This window comes from Falco biarmicus, chromosome 4 (assembly GCF_023638135.1).
Source record: "Falco biarmicus isolate bFalBia1 chromosome 4, bFalBia1.pri, whole genome shotgun sequence".
NCBI lineage: Eukaryota > Metazoa > Chordata > Aves > Falconiformes > Falconidae > Falco > Falco biarmicus.
Window position 1 is genome coordinate 10,716,523 of NC_079291.1, and position 26,650 is coordinate 10,743,172.

Sequence of the window (26,650 nt, forward strand, 5' to 3'; positions counted from 1 at the left end):
TCCTGAATGTCAAATACATTTTGGCATTTATATTTCCTTGAGTTCACTAGCAGTGTGGACAGCTGTGTCTTGGTGGTTGTATTTAATGGTTCTAATCTCACTCTGTTTTCATCTTCACGCTCTGTGTAGTCTTTCTCATGATCCTTCACAACAAGCAAAAAGTTCCAGTCCTGAGGCTAGGATGACAGTTAAGCAGATGCTGTTTCAGTTCACAATTACAATTCCTCAAGGCTATTAGGGGATATTACGGCTGGACAGGCTGGCAGACCACCACCCCCCTCCCGCTGCCCCACTCCATCCCAAGATTAAATTCATTGTCCCTGTCATCAGCCACTGAGAGTAATCTGCAAATGCCCTTATTCAGCTTCAGGAATAGCCACTTTTACACTTTCAAAATGTTAACTCTGCTAATTTGTATTTTAGGAGTGAGGCCTGGGAGTTCAATGTAACACACGTATGTCAGCAGCAATCCTTCTTTGTAAGGTGAATCATGCAAAGTCCCATGTTTTTAAAAGTGTTGATGTAAATTTATTTGATGGGAAAATGGCCACTTTGTCATCTGTCACGTTCTTGGACAAAAAAAATCTGTCGTGCAGTTAGGACTTTCTCCATTGCAAATATTTGCACAGTACTTAAATCTTTTTCTTTTTCTTTTTCTTTTTAACATAAAAGGAAAGCAGAAAGGGAACATTTTGCTGACCCATGAGCACCAATGCAAAATGAAGATGTTTGAGCTTTCCAGTCAATCTGTGTGCCAAAGCCAGGAGTGCATCAAAGCAAAGAACCAGAAAGGACAACCTAGCCTAGAAATAGATACTCTGCAAGATGTTCCTGAGAAGAACAATTCTCTGACTGGGCTGTGGTGTTAGAAGAGGCCAGGCTGTTTTCCCCCACCATCCTGCTTACTTGCCTGTACAGGATGAGGTGCATTTGTGCAGTGTTTGTTCCTTTCCACATGAGTGGAGCAGAGGGATCAGAAAAGTTCACTGAAAACTCCTGTTAGGGCCTGTGTAGATTTTTTTGTAAAATAAGGCCTTTAAGGAAAGGTAAAGATGATTGAATTTCAGTATGATAGCTGTAGATGGGCTTTCTCAGCTGGGATTCTTACTTTTTTGCAACAAGGTATGTGACATCCATGCCTTGTCACCCATGACATTTAAAAGAATATGTCTCTCGTCATTGCCTCCTGATGAAAGGGAGGGTCAATGATGTTTTCCAGATTCACAGTCCCAGTGTTTTTTGTGACTGTACTTTTAAAGCTGATGAAGGAGACTCTTTTCTTCTATTGCCAGGTGGATCTATCTGAAGCATTCCCAGGAATCTGTAAAGAAGTGTGTCCCACAGAGGAAAGCTAGGCGCCCTAATGCACATTTGGGAGAGTACACAAGACTCTCTCCTGCTGGCCTTATCACTTGTTATAGTTTTGCTGTCATTGACATGAATATTTCATTGATCTGGAATTCCATTTGAGAGGTTGTAGTATGTTACAATTTTTGTCAGTTTTAATGCTCAGCAGTGATTTATAATATTATGTGGAATTAATATATTATTAAAAATACAGCTATGACTACCCGTTATGACACATTCGAAAGGTCTTGTCCTCTCTTAGAACACCCATCTCCAAGCTCTATTCATTTGTCATTTGGAGCATGTATCTTGTAGCATTTTCAAGCTGTAGCTATGCAGCCATTGAAAAAGGAATGAAAAAAATGTCTCTAAACTTTGTATTTCAATCAGGTATAATTTTGAAAAAGTTCTATGACATCAGGATTAAACACATAGAAATTGCATATTGAAACACCTTAGGCAGATATTCCAGAGTATCGTTCTGCAAATTGAGCAGTGCATCTTGTGCTATGTTTTTTTTTTTGTTGGATCTCCTTTGCGATGAGTAGCTACTGGTCTACATTTCCTTTCTTTAAGCTGAAATGGTTTTTAAATGCACACCGCTGCAAAACTTCCCTTAAAGCCAGTCATGACTGGGACTTTTTTCTTTCCCTTTGTCCTTTTTCCCAGCCTTGCTTTTCCTTATCTTGAATTTGCCTCTGGCCCAAGACTTACCCATGTTTCTGAGCTGAATGGAAAGTTTCACAGCCTCTCACTCCTGGGTCTGCTCCCACCCCAGGCAGGCACAGCTCAGCCTGGGTACGGTAACGCTTGTGAGGGACAAAGTAATACATTGCCTGGATGAGAGCTGACAGTGCTCGGAGAAATATGATGGTACCTCTGCCCTTGATTAGGCTTCCCATCTGAAAGTTTTCATTTTGGTAATTACATCCTTCCCAGATAGTAGCCATAGCCATTGATCATACTAATATCATTATAACTGATTCCCGTAAGTCACCTTTTAAAGACACTTTCTATGGTTTCTTTTCCCCCTATATCTTCTTCCTGTACAGTTGCAGGATAAGACTTTTTCTGTCTACCCTTCATCTGATTGATTAGAAATGCCACATACTTCCTTTACGTATGGCCTGGTAATATACACATCACATTTCTTCCCTCGGGATCTTAATCAGAGCAAGTAATGGCCTTTAGCTTTTCTCATTAGCAAAATGGAAAAGCACCATACCCAATCCATTAGAAATACAGCATTGTAATATGAATTTATAGGAAAAATGGCTGTGTGCCAGCGGACATGGAGTGAGTTTACCTTAAAGGATTTTCAGAAAAGAAAAAAAAGAAAAAAAAAAGTCACCCTTTCTGTCTGGCAAGGAAACGTTTTGAGCCATAACTTATCATGCCTGTCTGTCAGGCATTTTGCTGTTGCTCCTTAAGTGCTGTTTGGACAGCTCTGTCATATAAAGGGCATTCATAAGAAGGAAATATGAGTGTTTGTACATGTATTAATGTCTTCCCCTATGTTGATTCCCTTCCTGGATTATCCTCCTCGTATTCCACCTCTTATCAGAATTAGAGGGAGGGGAGGAAGTTGGGAAGATTTTGTTATGTTTTGCTTTGCTTTGATTTTAATTTTTCACAGAATGTGCTAGCCTGAAAAAAACATCACAAGAACAACCATTACGGCATACTCGTCTATCAAGACTTTACCTGACACTGCTGCTGTGCTTTTTTTGAGCCCTGTCTAAAACTATTTACAGTCGGTACACTGAGACTGAGAGCAAGATTGATCAAGAGGGCTTTTCCCCCACTGAAGTGAATTGCTTTTCACTTGGCCTGGACTTTATTAGCCCTAAAAATTATTAAAATTCATACACAAGTATTTGTGCTTACACTGTCCAGAGCTGTAAGAGGGTGTTAAAGCACAAATCCATACCAACTGGTAATTGTATATAATTTGAACGTATATTAACTGGCTGTGTCCTTTGGAAAGCTAGCACTGAAGGAATACAAAGAACAGCCTTGGAATGCTGCTGTTTCGCCAGCATTAAAACACATCTGTTTTACTGGCCCCTTCAAGCATTTCTAATGTCATTCCTGGGAAAATAAGCACTAAGCACACCCATAAAGCTATATGAAATAATGTCTTATGGTGAATGGGTGCTTGCACCTTTTTTTTTTTTTTTAATACACCTCAAGTTTCCTAGGTCTTAAGTTGCTCACCTGTACAAAGTGAGATTCAGAGCTGAAGCATCAGGCTAGCATTCTTGACTGCTTCACTTACGGTTCCTCAGCTGTGCCGATCACTCTTTCCCAACAAACTAGAGTGTCCCAGTACAAAGTAAAGAAAATAGTACAGTGAAATAGTGTGGAAGACCTCCAGTAGTGAAAAATGGGAGACATTCTAAAGGGACCTCTTTAAGACACTTTTAGGAGGGGAACTAGTGATTAGATGACAAAACAGGAAGGCTTGAGGTAACAACAACTGACCGGTTTTTGAAGTATTGCGCTTTTTTTTTTCCTTCTTCCGTGTTCTATTTTGTTGTTTTGCTGGGTTTTTTTACTTTTTGTTATCTTTCCTTCTCCCCTCCTTCCCCTACCCCGTGATTTGGATGAAACACTGACAAAGTAGGAGAGATCCTGTGTAATTTTTACCACAAAGTAAGTTTAGGAGTTCAACACTGTAAGCAGATCATTACATGGTGGACATGGCAATATAGTTAAGTCCACTTAACCACCAACCTACTGAAAATCAGTTTCTCCTTGGGTTATGCAGCCCTGGAACTGCTGTGGTCTGGTGTGTCTCAGGGATCCTCCCACAGCTGATAATTAACATACTTAGGGGCAGGCTGTAATGTTCTTGTTCAGTCATGCTCTATGAGTAGGACATTAACAATTTTACAGAGACCTTTATCCTAGAAGAATTTCAGGAGTTTGTGGAAAGCGGGAAAAAGGAAGTCCTCACAAAAACATTTCCTATTGCCACCGTCCACAGCCCTGCCATGTAAGCAAAGCTAATGATCATGTAAACATAAAGATTTTTACAGACCAATTTGTATGCTAATGAGAAGCAGTATTTTGTACTACATTATGTTAAAACATAATACTTTAAATGTATTGAAGTTGCCAGCAGCCATTAAAAGTTAGTAATCTTTTTTATCACCACCCTGGCTGATCCTTCTGCCCAAGTTACAGATAGAAGAAGAGTTGGCTGAGAACATCCATAGTTTCCAGTTTGTGGGAAATTCATCTCACAAAAATTGGTTTCCTTCTGATTCATCTTTTAAAAACTCAAAACAAAACAGAAAGATTCTCCCATGAGCCAGAAATTCCAAACAAAAAAATAAATTTTCAGAAACAATGGCTCATGGTGTTTCCAATACAAAATATACTCCACAAGGTCTTGACAGCTGCCAACTGGTTTAAACATCCCCCTCGGCTGCTGTCCTGCTCCATGTCAACTTTCAGGCAGCAGCTGCAAAGCGCTCCCAGGATTTCATGTTCCAGAGCAGCCTCACCATGTCCGATGCTTTGGGCAGGCTTCCAGATCTCCTAATGAGTCAGCTTACAGGTCTGCTTACTGAGGACCAGATTTGTCCTGGGAGCCAAGTCAGAAAACCCTACGAATGTTGCCTTGGCCAGGCTGCTCGGGGGGATTGTCCTGGAAGAAAAGCAGGGCACCAGCTCAAAGACTGAACAGGGACTGCTGGTTCCCGGGTGTGCAGGAAGAGGCAAGAATGTCCCAGAGCTTCACCCAAGATCCAGATGGAAGCGGGGCTCTCAGGGTTTGCAAACTCCCAAGTCAACCACCCCAACTCTGCGTTGAGCAGCCTGGAAGCCCTGAGTGCGTGTTTTGTGTGACGTTTGGCCACGCATACCTGACAGCAGGCAGGTCTTCCTTGTATTCTTAGGCATAAGGGCCCAGCATTTCTGAGAGGGAACGTGTTTCCTGCTGCCTAAGCCTGGACTTGCATGTTCACCATCAATAGAGGAAGGCCAGCTTTTAAGGCATCTCTACTGCCCCTGTTAGCTTCCAGCGTAAGCCCCAGCAGGAAACACAGGTGATGTCTGCAAGGTGTTTTGTGCTCACTGAATTGGGAAGGTTTTCTCCATCTCTTGATGCAGGCTACTTTTGGACAGCTGTTTTTTGTGAAGTTTTGAGATAGTTTTTTTCCTCTTCTTTTTTTTATTTTTTATAAGCCAGTAATGTCCTTCATTACAGTTTACCAAACATTTTGGAATCTAGGGATCTTTTAGAGGTGAAGGACTGAGCAATACCATGCTTCAGCTGCTCTTAAGAACTTCCAAGCTGTAGTTTGGTGGTGTAATGCTATTAGCTTACTACATTACATTTGCGAGCCACGACTACATTTTTATGAAGGAGGTGATGAAATTCCTCCGGTTTCTAGGAGAATTAGAAATAGTAATATTCAGGTGGCTTTTTGTGTGTTTCTACTGTGCTTTTTTTTTTTTTTTTTAGTTTGTTATTGTCTTCGCTTTCATCTGCTTCATTCTTGGACAGTTGGCCCATGAGCTTTCCACTTTTATGTCTGATCTGAAAGAGCAAATTGAAGGTGTATGGGATTAATGAGCAACTGTTATTTAATAAGTCTAAGCAGTTTCCCTGTTGTTTTAACAACAACTTCATCCATACAGTATGGACATTTGCACACAGTAGTCTGCTTCTCTTTAGATCTTAGAATTCATGGAGATTTAGTAACCTCTAGATGACATGTTTACCTCTAGAAAGCAGTTATTTCATCATAAAAATGGATATGTTATTAATAATAACTTAATGTGCTCATGTGTTGAGAGTTTCAGTGGCACGTTTATTTATTTACTTATGTTGAAAATATTAAAATGTGCAGATCGGTCTTCCTTCATCATACGAGCAGCCATTTATCAGGGACTAATTGAAAGAATTGTATTCAGATGGAAATTCCTATGAATTTCCAACTGAGGAGATGCATAGTGAGTTTTTATGTCAGAAGAAGCAGTTATAATTATGCTGCATCACCCCTTTATTCTTCAGTATACAGGATCTGAAAGAAGAATATAAATGTGGTAGAGTCTCAGTGCTTACCGACCCTAGCTGACCAAGACTGATGCAGTATACTCTTTTGTTATGATACAGTCACTATACCCTGGTTTTACTTAAGGTGCTGCAGACAGGACTGTAATAAATCATGCACTAACCCATGCTCAGAAACTTGCCCCAGAGATCTCATAATGTACATTCACAGAGCAGGTACATAGAGGGTATGGGAAAAACTAAAAAGTGCCCTTTTCGTAGAGAAATGGATAAGAACTGAAGAATTAAGAATTCAAAGTACAAAAAATCACCCGAGTCTTGGTCTTTGTTTTAAGCATAGGCGAAATCTTGCTGTCGTGCAAATGTATCCATCAGACATAGGGCATTATTCGATTCACACAAAAAAACAGCTTTCACATCTGGAGGCTATTCGTATATGCAGTCATACAAGCAGAATCAGTCTACGTTTCTGCACAGCCTCTGTGGACCCCTGCCTACAGTGGAGGCTTTGTCGCAAAGAAGGCAAGAATGAAAATATCATGGGCCTCTGTACACTGATGTGGACTACAGGGCTCATTAGCACCCTCAGGTCAAGTTCCATAGCAGTGTATAAACTGATAAACATTATATGAACAACTTGTTACAAAGAAGTATTCCTATAAGAAGTTTCACTTGCCTTTAATGAGAGGTACAATGAAAATGGGAACTTACCTAATTTTCACATCCTGATGGGTTTTTTCTCTATATTCTCCATTTTCAGACATTGGTGAGGTATCTGAAAATGATTTGAGACTTTCACTGAGTTCCTTTGTAATGCCAGCCTTTAGACTCTGAAAAGTGGTTAAAACAAATGGTTTTTATTTATCTGTTCCTGTAGATACTTGAGTGCAGTTTGCATTTACTACACTTCTTACGAACATGGGCTTTTGTATGCTAGTGAGAGCATGGTGCCCAGCTGTATGTGGTGGTCTGACTGTTGCCCATTTGTTTACTCTAAATAGTCTTTATCTGATTAGTCCTGATCACTCCCCTTCGGTAGCAGGCCTGAATTTCAGAAATAACAAAAGGTCCTGTTAGCTGTGGGAGGGTTAGCTCATCTGCACTGTTTCTTCTATTCCTTTGTATTACTGTGATTTCCAAAGGGAAGGATTTGTGAAGGATGCTTAGAACTCCTGAAGAGTAAAAGAGATTAGTTTGTAAATATAGTTCTTGAAGTTATGATTTTCTCTACCTTCATTTAACTTGTTCAGAGAATTAGGTAACATCTCATGAGGAAGGTTGAAAGGAAAGTGATAGCCAGTGTTCCTAAATGTGTGTGTATTACTGAGCAGCAGGGAAGGGAGGTTAAATCTTGCAAAGATTTCTATTCTCTGCCTGAACAATGAGTGCAGTGGCCCAGTGATGGGATTCTGTTGAATGACAGTGCTGTTCTTGATAGGGCTATGGTAATTGTGTGGTAAAATAGCATTACACTATTATATTTTAGACCAGACTGATAATTATTAGCAAAAAATATTGTAATATATGCAAAACCTCCATATCTTTTATTCTCACATTCTTTAATTGGGGAAAACTAAGATTAATAACAGCCATTGAATAATTACAGGATTGAGCTGCAAAATGAGAACGCTTCTGGGTAGCAAAAGATACTTGAACTTTAAAGTAAAAACTGTGGCAGCTGGATATTGTATTTCATTGAACTGTCACTGGCGCTGATGAGTTAGATGGTCCTTTTCTCTTGTGAGTTCCTACATCTCCATGCCAGACTATGGGATAAGAGGACACAGCAAGACAATGTTCTTTTCTATTGGAGAACAGGGTATTTTCAAATGAGAAGGTGGAACCAGGGACAAAAAAGCAGCAGTTTCATTCTATATTTCATTAAAGTTATAACCACTTCACAATGGTCAAAGAGAGATGCAGTTTTTGTTCTTTGCAGGGAAAGAGATTTAAAAGTGGGAGGGCAGGTTTCCTTCGTGGGTAAAAAGAAAAAATATTATAAAAATAAATCCAGCCAACAGTCTCATTTCCTTCAGTTTTCCAGCAACGCAAATGTTTTCACATAATTCTGTTAGTGATGCAGTGTCTAGACTTCTCAGATGGTTTAAAAAAAAAAACACAAACAAACCCTGGCATTAATTCTGAGAATCCTAAAAAGCTAAGTCATTATCTACTGTGCTATAGCTCATGCAGTGATACAAAACCACAAATAGTCACTGAAGACCAGACTCTGGCATCCTTGCTCGTTTAAGACACACGGGTAAGCATTTACTCACATAAGACGTCCCATTTAATCTCCCTTCAGCAGGCTGCTGTGGTGTAAAAGCTTACCAGCATATACGTTGCTACAAGGCTTCTGCACTTTGGCTCTCACCTTGACTGAAAAGGCCCTGCGCCTTCTCAGGAGCATGGTGGTTGTTGAAGTAAGGAAAACAATCTTTGATTTTTACAACAGATACACATTTACATAAAACCAAAGTGAAACACCAGAAAGCAACATTTCCATACAGATTTGTTAAAAAGCCTTTTCTTTAACATTTATTCACTGCTCCTTGGCACTTGTCATTAGTAAGCCTACTAATTCTAAGTGGTGTTCAAGGTTTCCAAACCTACTGCAAACTTACATGTTAACATCTCAGGTTTTAAGTTCTTGTTTTTCTTTATATTGGGAAGCGTATTCAATGTTGATCAGGTTGTCAACTGATCAAATCTGTCAACTCTAGAACCTCACAGTACTCGTAGTGGCCAAGAGAGTTAACATATATCCAGTAGCCGTCTCCTGATCACAGCTGTGTTACTTTATAGGCCTATAAATAGAACTGTACTTTAGGGCTATTTCTTATATTTTCTGTTCATGATGACCTTCAGAATTTAAACAAAGCGTGTGGCCAAAGTCTTCTGGCAGTGTAAATTAAATTGTTTGGTCTTGCAGGAGGCACTCACTCTTCCACGCACTGTCTCAGCTGAAATTCAGTAATTAATAGCTGGTGTAAGAGGTGTTTGCTATGTATCTCAGCTATTAGGCACTTGCCTGACTCTGCATTAACCTGGGCCCAGGAAAGGCAGGCCAGAGGCTTACTAGGGCAAATGCATAAATGGACATTACTTGTGCCATAGCCTCTATGTAACAGCTCCGGAAAATTCCCTGCAGGTCACTCAGCTCCACCTTTGATGGGTAAAACATATTATCCTACTGCAACATGCTCCCTCAGTCTGCTTGGTGAAGGCAGCTGCTTTCCTTCTGTTTATTTCTTCCCGAGGCCTGCCACCTTTATGGGCTTAGTGTTTGCTGCAGGCTTAACAGGACTCTTGCTGGAGCCAGGCTGGGATACCCCACTGTTTGCAGATCTGTGAGAACTGATGTTGCTCTCTGAATTAAACATGATCCTTCTCACAGTTCCGTTTTGTTCCCTCAACCCACCTCCTCATTCGTTACCTCCTTTCATTTAACTCTTTCTAGTCGTGGAGGGTAATATCTGAAAAGAGAGCAGAGGTTTAAGTGTATATTACTACTCATTTTCTAGCTATAGATTTTTTCACATACTTAAGCAGTTTCAAAAAGTTAAAAACAAAAGTCCCACTGGACAAGGTGTGAGTAGAATTGTTAATGTAGCATATAGGCCTCATCAGTGCCCTGGTAAGTGCAGTCTGAATTAAGCAGTCAAGCATTGTAAAGCATGCATTATATTATAATACTGCACACCCTCAGTGCTTAGAACATGCATTCTGTATGCTGTATGAAGAAAATAATAGTTTACAAAGAAATTAAGAGCGAAGTATTACCACCCATGTCTCTTTTACTGTAGCAGAAATTATCAGCTTCTAAAGGATCAGGGTGCCAAAAAAGCTCCCTTATACCCTCCAGATCTGTCATCTGTGCCTGTAGAGTCACTATTCATTTTACTGTCAGAAATAAGCAGCTTCTACTTTTAGACCTACAAAGCCTGTACAGTTGTGGAAGAAAGAACAGTGTTTTCTTCTGTCTTGCGCATACTTTGTTGAATGACAGATCACATTACAGCTCAAGAATCTTTAATCCTGATAGAAACATGTGACAAAAAAACAATGGATTTGGATTTTTCAGATTCTCTCATTTCAGGGTTTACAATACTAATATTTAGTGGAATTAGCTGGGTACTGCCAAGCTGAGCATGGGAGTCATGCTGTCTCTTTCACAAGTACATGTGGATAAAGAACATTAGTGAGTGTGGTTCATGGAGAAAACAAGATCTCAGTGATGGTCGTCTGACATAGATGTCGTCTTTGTTTGCCACCTGCCTACTTCCCAGTTGCATTAGTTTTGCGAGGTAGATGGGAAGCCATATGCAGACTACTGTTCTTCAGGGAGTCTGGCAAGTAACTAGATGGCTTTGGTCTCCAGCACTGTAAATCACCTGCTGTTGGGCTGAATTCAGTTAAAATTCCTGCAGACAAATTAGACTGGGAGAGTATGGGGAGGTGTGAGTGCCTGGAAAGACCAGGGCAAGCAAGAGTTAGCCAGAGCCACCAGTCACACTGCAGTCAAGAGAACAGTTTCCCCTAGAGATTGTGTAGCGATGAAGGGAGCAACCTGAAGTAGTCTGGCAAGTAAGATCAGGATCTGCCTCAAGAGGAAAACAGTAACGGTAGAGTTAAGAAACTGCACAACTAACCAAAAGCACTGCTTGCGGAATCAGTGAAGACACCAGATAATTCCTGAACAGTTTCAGCTGTTGTGCTACAGAACTTAATGCCAAAGGACTTTACAAAAAGTGGAGTGGTCTGAATTAAAAGGCAGTTGATTAATTTGATACTTTTGTATTAAAAATTGTATGTGTTTGTGTGTAAGGTAAGAGAATGGCAGAGAACTGCATCTTATAAGAGTCTGAGCATTATCTTCTGCTGGGTTCAGGGAAGAACTCAGAGGAAGTCCAAGTTGAATGAGGCAACTTTATTCTTTAAATTGACACTTTTAATTAAAATCTATATGTATTTGAGTGAAGCTAGCCTGTGTAAGTGTTTAAAACCCTTGTAGGTGTTTGCAGAACTATAAGAATGAGTGCTTCAGGTTAATATTAAATACTGACACATTTAGAACAATATGCTACGCAGCAGATGTTGTCCCAACATGTGATGCAACATTACAAAGCAGAATGAATGGAGCGGAAGCAGCTCTGGAACACCCTGCCGTAACATTCTCATTAGCTCCTAATCTGTAAGGCAGGAGAATAACCCGGCTGTACTGAGTACAATAGGAATAGTTGGCCTAATGTCTTTGGTGGGTTAGCATTCATAAAAAAGCTATTGAATTCAGTTCTCTTGCTGAAGAACAGGGAAAAGGAGCAGCAGAAAAACATGGCCTGATAGAGGCGCGTAAACACTGGGGACACTCCCCTCTCTTTGCTCAAGTTAAGGAAAATGCTAAATTTTAGCAAAAATATTTGAATGGTTTTCAACACAAATTGCTACTCATATTGCAAGTATACACTCTGTCACCTACATTCCTCATTGATTCTTTTTTCTATAGAAAACAATTTGATTTAAGTATTTTTTTTCTTCTACTTGAATGAAGACTTCAGAATTTAGCTGTGGGATTCTTAAATATGCTGTTCTCATTCCCTGAGGCTGTAGACAGCATTGCCGCAGAGTCTGCACCCCACTATGCAATTTCATAATGCACGTTTGTGACAGGCATATCAAACTACCCAGTTAGTTTAGAATTGAGGTGAGAGAGTGCTTTAAATGTAAATTTTCTATAAACAGCAGAATAAAATCTTGCAAGCACTTCCTAGCTCTGCCAGGAAGCAAAGCTATATTTAACTCATTTTAAAATTCATCAGATACATTCTGGGCTGATTCAGATCTTTGGTGTGTCTTTGAAGATAACATGTAGTGGAAGTGTCATACAGTCAGTTGTGGGATTGGGCACGTTCTGAGATTCTCGTCAGTGAAGACACCCAGTTAGGACTGGATTGTAGAAAGAAAAGTACAGACAGATCTGATAACTTAATATTGATACTTTATTTGAAGTTTTGAACAATACCTGTTGCATTAAGTTCAAGAGCTTTTTAAGAAGTGCTATATATAAAGAAATTAGTGCCATACCAATGGCCAAATTCACATGCACTCATGAATTTCAAAAAATATCATCTGGTAGCACTTGGGAGAAATAGTATTCTAGAGAAACTAATACAAAGTGTTGCTATAATAATAATTTGCAGAAGTTTCAAAATGGATAGAAAAGATCCCTGGATTTTAAGAATAAGTTATAAGAATTTGGCTAGGAATTCTGTATACAAAAGGAGAAACTCCCATATATATCTTCCTCTTTATTTTTCCTGTCCTAGATTGCACCTCCCTGCAGCTTTGTATCCCTGAAAACTCAACTGCTGTTATTGATGGGATTAAATACAGACTGGAATAAACCTGTCAAATTTAATGCTTCATTTTTTGTAGGTGTTATTAGATAAGATCAATAAGACTCCAAAAGATTGTTTAGGCTGGTTTTGTATCTGTAACCACTATATATATGCTGCTATCATTATCTCTACAGGGGTTTTTGTAAGTACAAATAGGAGTCTCCCATTTTCAGAAGCCAAGTGAACAATCAGTCTATCAGCAAGATGTTTGCTATTGCCTATATTCAGATATGACTGACTTTGAAGTTCAAGATTATGATGTTTAATAGCTAGGTAATTCCTACCATTGCCTAAAATCCTTAATTAAAAGAAACAATAGGCTGTACGCTAACCAAAAACATATGAGCAGGAAACTGAAACAGTGTCATGCTTCTGATACGGTTTTATGCATCTTGATTGTGGTTTTCTAATGTTCATTTGCCTTTGATTTGTTCTAGTACATGACTGCTGCTGCACCTATGCAAGGGACTTACATTCCCCAGTACACTCCTGTGCCTCCAACAGCTGTCCCTATTGAAGTAAGTTTATCTCCATCCAGGAGAGTGAAGGGGTAGCAGAACTCTTACCTATTATGCTTCCTTGCACTTGTTATTTGAAAGGGGCCTAAAGTTACTTTATGGAATGGTGGCTGGAAGCTTCCATCTTTTAAAATTAGGGCTGCACATTTCTTTCTCTTTTCTTTTCTTCCTTTCTTTTTCCTTCTTTTTTAATTTCCCCTCCCCCCTTGCTTTTTAAATTATTTGCAAGGCCTCTTGTTTTGCATTTGTTTTGTTGTACAGCAGGACATGGAATAAACCCTCAGTGATTATGACTATTTTTTCCCCATGTACTTTGGGGGGAGATGGGAAGAGACAGGAAAACAAACCCAGCAGGCAGACCACAAACCCAAAAGAGATTCCAAGAAGAGAACATTGCAAGAGGGTTTGATGCGGTCCTTAGCAAGTATAGGTAATTGCTGAAACATTTAGCCACCAGAAAAAGTGATTGAGCAATGGAAACCTTCCTCTTGTACATACAGACGTGGAGGATGCTGCACTGACTGAGTGCTTTTCATCCTTGAGGAAGGATTCGCTCCCTCCCTCCTTGGGGCTGAGTCATGCTGATGACAGTCTAATGAGTAAGTATTTACTCAACCCTGTAGACCACAAGCTGCCGGGAGAGTGTCAGCTTGGCCTCCACTTCTGTGAAGCTTCATAAGGGCCACTAAGCACAGCGAGAGGAGGGAGCCTTGGCATCCTCTTCCCTGCGTGCTTCTCTTTGGTGCTTCCCTCTCTTATTAATAACTTCTCCTGTACTCTGGGGTATTGCAAGGAGTGCCAGGCTCTCTGTACTTCTGTCTTCATCTGTGTGAACTTTGGAGTTTGTGCTATTACTACTCAGTGCTTTGAGGATGCTGAGTTAATGGTCCTGTTGGCATGGCTCCACTAGCAGTCAAGTGGACTCATCTCAGTTTCTCCCAGTTCTTTGCAATTACTGAGATTCCCAAATGAGGTCCCGCAGGAAAGGCTGCTACTGTTCTGTCATGCAGAGCTAGACTTTTTCGGTTTAGTCTTTTGTGCCTCGGGATAATTTTGTCCTAAACCTCATTTGTTTACAAACAGGCCATGGGTGCCTCTTTTCAATTGCCATTTTTAGATACTAAACTGGACAGATACAAATCCAAATTAAATGCAGATGGTGGGATGGAGAGTGGTTCATACAGCTGTACTGGCTGTGTGATGTGCTGAGTGGTGCAAATGAGAAATTAGGTTAATTCTTTCTGAGCCCTCCTCTCCATTCACCCACTGGTATATTCATGCCTGCTAAAGTAGCATGATATCTGTCATCTACTATAATAATCAAAATATTATCTGAGTATATAGCCTGTCTTGTTCTGATCCAGTGATGATCATTAATGTTTATCTGTATTCATGTAGCATCATGAGCCAGGACACTACTATGCTGGATGCTCCACAAGCAGAGATCAAAAAATAGTCTCTGCCCCAGAGAGCTTACAATCCCGAGATGGACAAAAGCAGAAGGATAAAGATAAGGAAGTAGATGGAAAAAGATTATACTGACAGTCTGTTAAGCAATAGATTGGAAGAATTTCTGAAAAATGAAACTGATACTCTTAACAGATAATTTAAAATAAACTACCTGTTGTTTACATAGGACTCAAACAAAAACAAAGCAAGTGCTTTGTGCTCCCTCTTCTGGCTCTGTTGTGTGCAATACAATAATAAAGCATATTCCCTGAAGAGACATGCTAGTGTTATGCATGTGGCCAACGCACCAAGCATGAGAGGAAAGAAAATATAGCTAGCTTTGAAAGCGTACAAAAATACCTAAGCATAATATTATTCAGACTGTCTAAATAGGATAAGAAGTAGTGCATACTGTTAAATTCATACATATCATCTTTTGTGTATTTACTTATTTTTCTGCAAACATATAAATAATACAAAACTTCATTGGAGCTTTGACTTAACAGATAAAAGTCTTTCATGTGAAGTAAATTTATTTTTGAAGGGAGCATACATAAAAGCAGCGTGTAGAGGAGTGCAGTATTTTTCTAAGGCAGCTAAAATTCTGTTGGATGTGGAGTAAAGCAGAGAGCAGTGGGCCTAGATTCTGCCTTTATTGCACTGCAAATCAAAGAAGATAAATGTGAGCTTACTGTGAATTTGGGGTAGATAAGTGAAAATCAGAACAGCCATACATATGTTGTGAAGGAGACAGGAGGTAAAATCCAGAATCCACTGAAGTCAGAAGTTTTGCCTCTGGCTTTGAATGGGCAGGGAACCACCCTCAAGGTGAAGGTGTTTTCCACTGCAGCCTGTGGTAATACAAATCCAAATACTACAATACTACAAAGCCAAATACTACAGGGGCTGGTATGCTGAGGAAGCTTCTTGTTGCTGGATTAGCACTCTAAAAGTGATGGAGTTTGTTGTGTTAGCATGTGGTTCTGCTATCTCAAACTCTCTTGATCTCTAGAGAAATACAGGAATGATGAGCTGGTGCTGAGCTCTTGTATGTAATTCACTGCTGTGAGTAAAATTAGTAAGTTTCTTATGTTCTCATTTGATTCCCTAGGGTGTTGTTGCTGATACTTCTCCACAGACAGTAGCATCTTCATCACAGGAAGCCAGTGGTCAACAGCAACAGATGGCAGTGGAAACATCCAGTGAACATGCACCTGCATATTCTTACCAACAGTCTAAGTAAGTAGGCATACTGTTTGTAACCAGAAGGTTTTGTTTTGCGGTTATAGCGGGCCAAATTCTGGTCCCCATTTCAGCAATATAAATTCTGAGTAGCTTTGTTAAGTTCAGATGAATTCTGGATATATAGCAGTGTAATTAGCAAAAGGTTTTGGCTGATGGCCTCACCTTGGCAAAATGTCCTTGAGTTCCTGCCTGCAATGATACGCTCTCTAACTGCTGCGTTTCTGGACTCAGAAGGATCTCAACCACTGCGTTAACAATCATCATGCTGGGCTAAAGCAGCATCTGGCGTCAGAGGTTAAAAAAGTGCTTAAATTTTGCAGTGGCAAAAATACTGGAACAATAAACATGTAAAGGTTGTCACAACACACATGTAAAGGTTTCTTTCAGAAAGTGTAGCTAATGAAGCCCCAAGCTGGTATCTGTGATTGTGCAAAACTGGCGGCATGCAGGCACTGGGTGGGCAGAAACTGGGAACAGAAGAAGAAGGCATAAGAAAGGGATGGGGAGAAGCACTGCTCTGTCTTTCTCCTGTCCTCTGATCCCTTTGTTTGCTTCCCATGGAACACCTTGGAAAATTCAAACTTTGCACACTGACAGCTTGACCTAGAGCTCCTAAAGTGCCCATTCCTCTTCAGAATAATCCTCAAACATTTTTTCTGTTTGCCATAATAAAACTGGTCCTCATGAAGGTAATGTAACTTAGTGACAGGGTGCTCACTGGGACTGGTCACTGATGGACAGATTCCAGGAAGGAGCCCAAACCCAGTCCTTTATTATTACACGTATATTGAACACAAGCATCACTGTGAAAAAAGAATTATGCATCTTGGAGAAGGAAGTAGACAAACAGCCAGTCAAGAAATATGTTAGATATGTCAGTCAATGCATCATGACATAGTACTTCTAGAGGCTTAAGATATGAGCTGGTGTAGGAAAGATTACAATTATACCAATCTGTCAATTGCTTTCCTTCATTTTTGACCTCTGGAAGTGGAAGATGCATTTATTTGACAAACATATGAGTAACAAATGCTTTCAGATCACACAGTGGTCTTTTTTGACCACCATAAAACCTAAGGTCTCACCGTTTCTTATGTCTTGTCCATATTTGTCCGTATTTACATACTACAAAAACAATTGATCACAAGCTTTTTGTTGATGCACCCAATTGGAAACACAGTCTATGCAGGTGTATCCCTTCTACCCATCAGTCTCCCTAGCACCTGTAAATAAACAATGCCAAAATACTTATAGAATACAAAGGGCAAAGAGAGAAATGCATGTGACTGTACTGTCCTGTTGACTGTGTTCTGTATGGGTTTGGATCTGACCATTCCTGTGTTCCAGTTCCATTCACTGAAGTCTCAAAGCAGAAGGACTTAGTTTCAGAAGCCCTTGTAAGGTAGCTCTGAGCAGCAGATTCTGGCATTTTTCCCATGCAGGAGGAAACTACATTGCAATTCTTAATTGAGATGGGTGCTGTGTTTCTTGCCAATGTGGTGAATTCCCACCTTCTCTGAGAATGAGATCCCTCATCTTTTCTTGTCAGCTACTGCCTTTTTGCAATGATGGATACACTTCTAATGGCACTGGCATTTATATCCAGAGGAATTTCTTTATTTTTTAATCACACAGGCAGATCCACTACAGATTTTTATTATGATTATTTCAGGGGTATTTTTTGTAATGTGCCCCCCTATTTATATCTGCTGGTTGCGGGCAGAAATGCAGTGTGGGAAGCTGTAGAAACAAACTAAAATGTACACAATCTCTGTCTTTGAAAAACAAATGCTGCTGGAATATTTCAGTAACCTTTAATATATGGCCAAGTGAAGTTCTTTTGTAATTAAAATATAATTGTATTAATCTGCTCTTCGAAGGGCACATCTTTTAATAGCAAGCATCGTGAACAATGTACAACAGCTGTTTTCAAAGCGAGTTGAGAGGAAGTAATTAACAGGACCGGACAATGATATTGTCAGATACAGGCAAAGACAGACACTATAAAATTATTTCATAGGAGCTGATCAGTCAGGAGAAAAGTTTTAACAGTTTATTTAATTATATTTATTTTCTTTGCAACAATCATGAAATTGCAGGCAACAAATGAGAGGCAATGTACTCAGAATGAACTGGGTGGTATAAGGAATCCGTAATGTCTTTGTAAGATAAAATAAACCACAAGACTTAGAATTTAATTTCCAGTTTTTTTAAGCAGCATACATGTTCTTTTATTTAATGTGCTGGCTGCTGTACTTGAGGATACCATCCATAGAAGTTCAGAAATTATAACTTCACGTCAAAAACCTGGCTACCTACTGTGTAGCAATATAGGAGAAACAGCCCTTGGTTTCTGGGCAGAGAACTGTATAAGGAAATCACTTTAATTATTTTAGATGCATACTCCCTTTTTTCCTTTTAAATCTTTACTTGTGCACATAAAAGTGTGAAATTTATGAAGTGGAGATAAGTGGAGATCCTTGCTCCTGAAAAGTGTACTCTCTTACCTCTAGGCAAAACTGCTGGATGACATGCTCTTGATTTTAAATGTGGAAAGACTTACACTTTTCTGGAGCCTTTTGTGGGCAAACTCAGTGCCAGGTTAGATTAGAGAGCGTGTGCTGTGACCCTTCGGTGGAATTGGTCTTTTGCACATGTAGTGGCCACTCAGCCCACAGGGGCAGTAAAACCTCAGGAGGTGAGCATCCACCTTGAGTACTCCTGCTGAAGTTATGCATAGAAAACCCTAAGAAAATAGTTAATTCTTGCTTTCCACATAAACGTGTTGTTAACATTCAAAATATTAATTTTCAGTCCTTTGGTAAATTTAATATTTAAAATTGAAGTTAGTTTTATATTTACCATCCCAGAGAAATAGTCCTGTGGCAAATGTTATGTCATCAACATTCTTCACAATTTAACTCCTGATATTAAAACTAATTTTAAACTAAGCAAGGCAAATGTGTCAATGCTTGCAAAAGGAAAGGTGCTGGATTTTCTTGTGTTGAACTTTGGTTAGAAAAGGATTTTTTCCATGCAAGTTTTGAGGGCTGTAGGCAAAGCAGTAGCTAACCCTTATTGATAGCCCTAGACATGAAACAGCATTTATACGTAGGTTTCACGTCTCCCCAAAGATCTCATATAGTCTTGCTAAGATGAGTTTGATGTGACATATCTTTAAATGGCATGAAAACTCAAACCCACAAAATTAAGAGTTACCTTCTGTAAGGAAAAGCTCGATAGTTTAGCTTATTCTCTGTGCTGAATTAGAAAGATTTGATGCTATAAGATCAAAAACTGTATTTCTCTAATTAATACTATCTTGAATGTTTCTACCAAGTTAGCCATAACTGGCTTATTAAGCAGTGTGCTCCATATTCTTAACTGTTCTTGCCATGAAAATGTGTTCTTTTCAGCAAATTGGATGTATTCTTTTATTGCAATTTTATCCTTCATTTCATTATTAGTATCCAAAATAAATAGTGCCATTTATTATTACAAAAATATTTGCTCTCTTATTGTATTACTCTTGAAATATTTACACAGTGTTAAGCCACGTATTCATCTCATTTCAGTGTAGTTAGGCTGCCCATTAAGCATAGCATTAACGAGAGTAAATTCATCTGCTTAGGATGTGTTAACATCCCCAAAGCAGGAGTTCCCCGTTTCTGCCTGGCTATTTTCAGCTTAGTGGTGGTATCGTATTTAAACAGCTGCAAAGTTAGTTTAGCTTGGATAACTTTTAAAGGGAATTGGGTGGAAAAAAAAGGAGAGGAGCCTATTTCAAAGTTGTTTTGACTTAATGACCACTTTAATTCAATTGTTTTTACAGACAATAAACAGGACTGAAGAATGTCGGTCTGAAATCTTTGCCTTGAATGGAGAAACTTCACTGAACAAGAAGTTGGCTTCCAGTTTGCACAGGCGTCAAATGAATGCTTTTTTTTTCTACCTTTCCCAACGAAAACAAAACAGTGTTTTTATGTGCTGTGCAAATGGTTCCGTCATGTAGTCTGACAATTTTATTTTTGCTATATTTTTTTTTTTTTAAACTAAAGGAAAAACCCAGAGGAAAAACTCTGGGTTCACATGTCATCTGGACGAACATTTGAATTCAGAATTTACCTGGAGGTGTAGCTAGATATTTTTTTTTTTAACAGAAAAACTGATGATGTCAAGAGGGAGCAAGTTGCGATGAAAACCAATTGTCTTCCTCAAAAATTAAGCTACTCTTTTTCTCTCATTTTATTTTTCTTCTTGTTTTAAATCTAGAGTGGTTTGGGGGTTTGGTTTTTTTTGTTTTGTTTTGTTTTGTTTTTTGGGTTTTTTTTAAAGAAATGTTTAGGTAAGGTTTATCTTGAATCTTAATTGCCTTAATTTTAAGGACGTCAAAGGCTCTCAAGGCAAGCTGTCAACGTCTTGTTAGAAAACCCGAGAATGAATTGAAACTGCTCACACCGGTGCTGGTGCAGAAGTTTAATAGACTGAGTTTTTGGGGTGAACAAAAAATAAACTGTACAGTTTAAAAGAAAATGATTTTCTTCTTTTGAAGAAAAGTTGATGATAAAGGAACTGTGGCAACTGAAAGGATTGGAAAAATGCTGGGACTTTTATGAACTTTGTCTTAAGTGTTGACAGAAAAAATTCTAGAAGGCTAAAGCATTTTACAGTAAAGTTATTGAATTGAGAAAAAAACTTGCTGCATTATAGAGAATGCAGGGTTTTTTTCTTGCAGAATGCAGATTTTTTTATTTACAAAGCGTGATCGCTAGCAAAAGCATTAGTGCTTTTTATCTGCAGTCTTTTTTATGAGCTTTAAGAAGTTTTTAGTCTGCTTTGCTTGTCACATTGCAAAAACCTAGCTTAAGAGCATTAAAAAAAACTTAAGTAGATAGGAGCTTATGGTCAAAAAAGTGCAAAAAAAGCAATAGATAGAAGAAATTGTTGACAATTTCTGTAGTCTTTCCTAGTTGTGAACAAATGCAGCCTATGGATGGCCTATTTTATACCAAAGATGAAGTGACACCCTAACGCAGTCCAGAAGATAGAGGTTTTTTTCTTTTTTTATCTTTATTTGACCTACATGGCCGGACCAGTTCTTACTTTCTTGTTTGTTTAAACTATCTTCCACTGGTGTTTTACATACCACACATGTTTAGAGTGGAACTTTCAGAATAGTTGGTATTAGAAGCTTGTTGATGGTGTGCTTTGGAGAACATCCCAAAGCAAGGGGGAGTGGGCTACCAACTAATCTGTCCAGGTGGGCTTTAATTTTTATGAGTTTTTCTGTTAAATTGCCTGATCTTTGGTATTTCTACTGAAACAACAGTCTTCCTTCTGAATTCTGACATACCACAGATTCATTTCTTCACCTCAGTCTTTGTCATCGTCCAGCATGCATAGCCACCTTAATTCTGCATTTCTTTTTCAGTGATGCATTTGAATTGCCGGATAGTGCAAGAGAAAGCAAACTTGATCTTCGTTCTCATTTTAGCTCTCCCACACAAGCAGAAATATTGAAAATGACCTAGTATTGTCATGCAGGCAGGAAGTTAAAAATTATTCTTCTCTGCTGTGATTTCTGTTGTCTTAATATGTTGGCTGACAATCACTAATTAGTATGATTAGGCAAAAAAAAGACACTAACTAAATTGAATCCACTGAAACCTGTTTTAGGAATGACAGTTTTTTTCCATAGAGAAGTCTTGATTGTGGCCCTTATTTTTTCCAAACAAAAACCGAAGAAGGTGAGAAGCAAGTCAAAAGATGATTTTTTTTTCCTTGAGGAGGCAGAAGAGAAGCAGCGTTTAAATATATACATACATACACGTATATCTATATGTAAAAATTAAACCAAACATTTTAAAACTTTCCTCCATCCAGAAGAGAGGGGAAGCTTCATCACGTGTATTGTGGTGCATTAGAGACAGGGTATCCGTTAAAAATAATTAATTTAAAACATATATTGGATCAATCTGATTCAGCTGCCCAATTCTAAAGAGATCTGTGTTTCCCAGACCTGATTTTTTTGGGGGGAAAAAAAACCCACACAATTATTTTTTTAAATTGATAAAACAAGATCATATTTTTTAACATAGTGGGGGGGAGGGGGTTTCCCAAGCAAATGGCTGCTAGATATGCAACATAGAAAAGAGAGAAATGGGAGTTCACGTGGTTCTTAACCATAGGAAGAGGGCCTGATTTTCAGAAGTGGTAAAACTTCTGCTTTCTCCAGAGTAGTTGTTGATATTCAACACTTCTGAAAACCAGATGATGCCAAAGTATTAAAGAACAACAACAACCACAACATATTTTCAATACAGAAAAAAACATAATCTCTTTGTTTCACATGCTGTCTCATTACTTGTTGCTTTTTGAGAGTGGCACTTGAATTTTGTCCTTGGATAAAGGTTCCCTCTTTCTTTGGAGGGCATATGAGGGGGAAAAATCGATCTAGCCTTATTTTCTTCCTTTCTACACGTACTCTCTTTCTGTCTCTGTCTGAATTCTTTGTACAAATAGAGATAACCCCAGGCACAAGTCAGTTAAATATGAAATAAACACATTTGTTTCTGTGTTAGTTCTAATGTGACACACAAAAAGTCTCATTTACTATCAACAATGAGGCTACAAGGTAGCTACCATGTGGCTGATGAATATGCTGAGGTACCTTCTTGTTTCTATTCAGAACTCTGCTGCTTTATTTATACATTCAGAAACATTTTTCTTATTTTTTTCAGCAAAGTTAAACAATCTCAGTGTTTTTTATTAAGCCAGACAGGTAACATGGTATCATGATGCCTGTCAGTTTAAAGTGTTTCAAGTGCATTCTGTATTAGAATTGTTCCCTTTTTTCCCATGCTATAATGTTCAACGGTGTTTGAAATCAAAAGAAAGAAAGCAAAGAAGTAGAGGAAGAAGAAGAGGAAAGAAAATGGATCCCTTAAATACAATTGATCATCTTACAGATCCCCAAAAAAACAGTGAACTGGTACTTGAAAGTCTATGAATTATAAACAATGTGAGCCTTGAGTATTAACAGTCATAGATCATAAGGTAAGAAAATAACCTATTTGGAACACACACAATGCTCAGAATGTGGTAACTTATTTGTAAAAGTTAAAGATGAGATAAAAGAGAACAGTGGAAGAGCAACACGCTTGCTGCATGGGTGTTGTCATAGGACAGGAATACTTGGTGGCCTCTGAAATCTAAAACTGGTTTTCTTTGTGTTGTGGCTGATAAGATTTTTTGGAAGGTGTATTGTAATAATCTGTTTGAGTTTCTGTTTTTCTTTTGGTTTTCTTTTGGGTTTTTTTTGTTTGGTTTTTTTTGAAGACCTGAATTTGTAAAAATCAATATCTATGTCTGTCTTACCAATTTAGCTTTAAATATCAGGAGGGTTCCCGAAACTTTGCAGAAACAACTCTAGAAGCCTAAGGCAATGGTGCCTGGCCCAGAGGTCTAGAAATACCATGAAATCCATAAGCTGAACTGCGTATGTACTTTCCATCACACCTGAATTCTTGTAAATAGTCAAATCTGGATGTTCAGGTTTGGTATTTTTGTTTTTATCTTAAAAGATAAATACAGAAGGGTTGTCAGAAAACTATTAATTATGGCTAGAAAATTCTGAGTACCTGGGCTTGTCACTTAACATTGAGGGGAAAAAAAAGATACAGTGGAACTGAAGAGTATTATATTTGCAGGTGCTGACCCGAGTGTAGATCAGGGCACTGAGAAGTCTCACCGTTCCCAGTGAGATTGCTGAGGGACTCTTCTTCCTATCTGGCTCTACTGCTGGTTTTGTAAGCACTTTTCACGTGTGACAGTCAGGCCTCCGATTGTGAATGTCCTCTTATTGCCTTCCAGTGAAACAGACTCTTGAAATGTCCTTAGCTTGTGCTTACTTGTAAAGTTCTGTTTACCGAGAGACTGCCTTTGTCGTGTTGGTCAAGAAATCCACCGTAATGCAGAATGAGGCATATCTGAGAGTAATTGCATCACATCTTCTGCTCTGGATGCATGCCCAACTGTGGGATATAAAGGCTGGTGGTTAGAGAGGTGAGGGCTTAAACTTTCAATGGGCAATGGGCTGAAGCATTCGAATGGATTTTTACTCAAGTAAAAATCAAATGAAAGGTATTATTTATGTATGTATGTGTACCAAAACTCAGCAAATTTGAGGAAGCCTGCATTGTAATAAAGTTTATTTTTAATATGTCATAGTATTTGGATCTATATTATGTTGTTTATGGTACTGAAGGGTCAGACTGATACTAAGTGTTTAACAAATTGCCATGCTTCATGATTTTAAGCTTGATGGTGCTCCTCATGCCACTTCATTTTAATGCTGAGGTTGACATGAGCAAAACAGGTTTAGGCAGACTCGCTGTACTCCACCTATAGCAAGAGTCATGCTAAAGAGCGATAATGTGCTTAAAGTAACGAATCAATCCATTTTTAGTGATGAGACCAAATGTGTTAGTTGAAGATAGTAATGTTTGATACACGCATGGTCAACATTTCCTTTCAAAACTTCATTTAACATGAAATTGGTCCAGATATAAAAGAAGTGCCCTAGGGTAAGGGATTTTCCTGGTCTTTCTCGGAAGCCCATGTGAACTAAGAAAACAGTCACGGTGTGATGGAAGTGCAAAACAGAAAACAACAAAAATGCTGACATTTGGTGCATTAGTCTTTTCTGTTTAATGACAATTGACTCTAGTAACGAAGATTCCTTTCATTCTTAATACGCTTACACACAATCATGCACGCACACTTTCTCAGAAGGAGGGCTGAGTGAGCAGCAGACTGCTCCTCTCCCTCAGTGGAGCAGATTTCTAGAATCTCAGCAAGCAGCAAAGATGAAGCATAAGGAGGGGGGTTTGTCCCTCAAAAAGAGCGCCAGCTTTTTCTATATTGCTCCTGTCACACAAATAGGCTAGAGCGCTGTATGTACCCCAGAGATTTATTCACCTTTGTGCCTCGAGGCAGGCAGAACAGACCCTTTCTTCTCCCCTTTCTTAACATGCTCTTTGTTAAAATTAAGCAGAAAATCATGAGAAAAAAAGCTGTAAAAAAAAAAAATCCCAGTGTTGGTTTAGCTTTCCATGATGACAAAAAAATCTTGTATTTATTTCAGTTGTTCGGTTCAGTTATTAATTCCCTAACAGTGACAGCTAAGTTCTTTCACCTTAATAAAAATGTGTAATGAAGTGAAAAATGTCAGCCTTTGACAGGGTCACAAATCCACTTTTCCTTGTAGGGCCAAAGCCTGCAAGGTGTAAGCACCTTCCAAGATCTGGATCTGTTGTCCTTAAGAGAGTATCTGCCCAATGTTAATTTTCTGCCTTTAAGTGACTTTCTCGTGGATAATAATTTTAGGATTTTGGTGAAATTTACAGTCAGTTATATTTTTAAAAGCCCAAAAATACAGCCTAGAAAAGAGAACATGATGTTTATGTAACTGAAGTATTATTAAATATGCTGTATTCCAGAGTGGAAGAAAATTCTACTGTCTTTTGGAGGGAAAACAATTTTATGTAAAACCAGGAAGCGTACAGAATTCATGTAGGAATTTTTAATTGCTTTCCTTTTTAAAGGAGAATGAACAGATTCTGTCTGTAAGAAAAATCAAAGCAGCTTTGAAAGCAGATAAACTTCCTATCAAGAAAACATGCATCACACAAATGGGACAGAGATTCTTTAAAGCCCTTACAGACCTCACTGTAGCCAAAATATAGAATACAGAACCTCTGTCGTACATTAAATTATGAATCTTATTTATATGGGCATCTGTGTGCTGATGTCTCAGAATGTCTTTGAAAGATCTGTACTGCTATGATTTATTTTTTTTATGTTTTCCATTTGTACCACAATCCTAAATAGCTGCCATTTTCCCACTCCTGGGGCTTTCTGTAGATCAGTGGATGTTAGGTTTAAACTTCTGTTTTCTTTGATGAAGCTTTCAATAAAAAAATAAAGAAAGAAAAGAGCTGGGTGACTCTGTGTTCTTGTGGCCCCTTTGTGCAGAGGCTTCCCAAGGCTGTGGCTCTTGTGCCGAGCACAGAGGGAGCAGAAAGGCTTTGCAGCAAAGTCTGCCTTCTCCGCGTCTTCACCAAATGGAAGGAAAGAATTGTGAGAGACAGGACAGCTCTGTTGCCCTGTCAGCAGCACAGCCACCCACGTGTCAGAAGGTGAAATACAGGAGAAAGTTTTTCTCACACCAAGACTGAGTGTTTAATACTAACAGGTATGTGCTTGTCCAGGCTTTCAGCTGTGCACTTGCTACAAGAACATTGCCTTGGTTTCTGAGGCTTATTTTAAAGAGTGACTTCAGGGTAAAAGTTGCCGCACAGAAGACAGAAAATCTTTATTTACAGAATAAGTACAGCCTAAGCAGTGGTAGTGCAAGCCATACTTCATCTTGAAAGGGAACTGGAAAATAAATTGCCTCCTCAGCCACATCTCACAGGGAATGAGAAAGCTATTTGGTGCACTTCCCCATGGCTGCTTCAGTCAGCGACTCTCGTGTGGCCATGAGCATCTCTTCCCACAAGGGCCATTTGTGTGACCAAGGTGAGGGTGGGGTGGAAGTGTCCAGTAACTCTCCTCCCCAGCCAAAGAGCTTTATTCACACATTGGAAATCACTGAGTGCTCCTTC

The 26,650-nt window shown here is 38.9% G+C and overlaps 1 protein-coding gene across 11 annotated transcripts in view; it reads left to right on the plus strand.

Moving 5' to 3' along the window:
• RBMS3 (RNA binding motif single stranded interacting protein 3) overlaps positions 1 to 25,989 on the plus strand; it is a 722,581-nt gene extending 696,592 nt beyond the window's left edge. For 8 of the 11 annotated variants that reach the window (XM_056334362.1, XM_056334363.1, XM_056334361.1 and 5 more), the window contains 3 exons: positions 13,209 to 13,289; positions 15,850 to 15,977; positions 19,816 to 25,989. In XM_056334362.1, the coding sequence (XP_056190337.1) occupies positions 13,209 to 13,289; positions 15,850 to 15,977; positions 19,816 to 19,822 (216 nt within the window). In that variant the 3' untranslated portion in view covers positions 19,823 to 25,989. Of the gene's footprint in view, positions 1 to 13,208; positions 13,290 to 15,849; positions 15,982 to 19,815 lie in introns of those variants that run through there. The other 3 variants (XM_056334365.1, XM_056334371.1, XM_056334370.1) reach the window with 1 other exon arrangement.
• Positions 25,990 to 26,650: the final 661 nt, after the last annotated feature.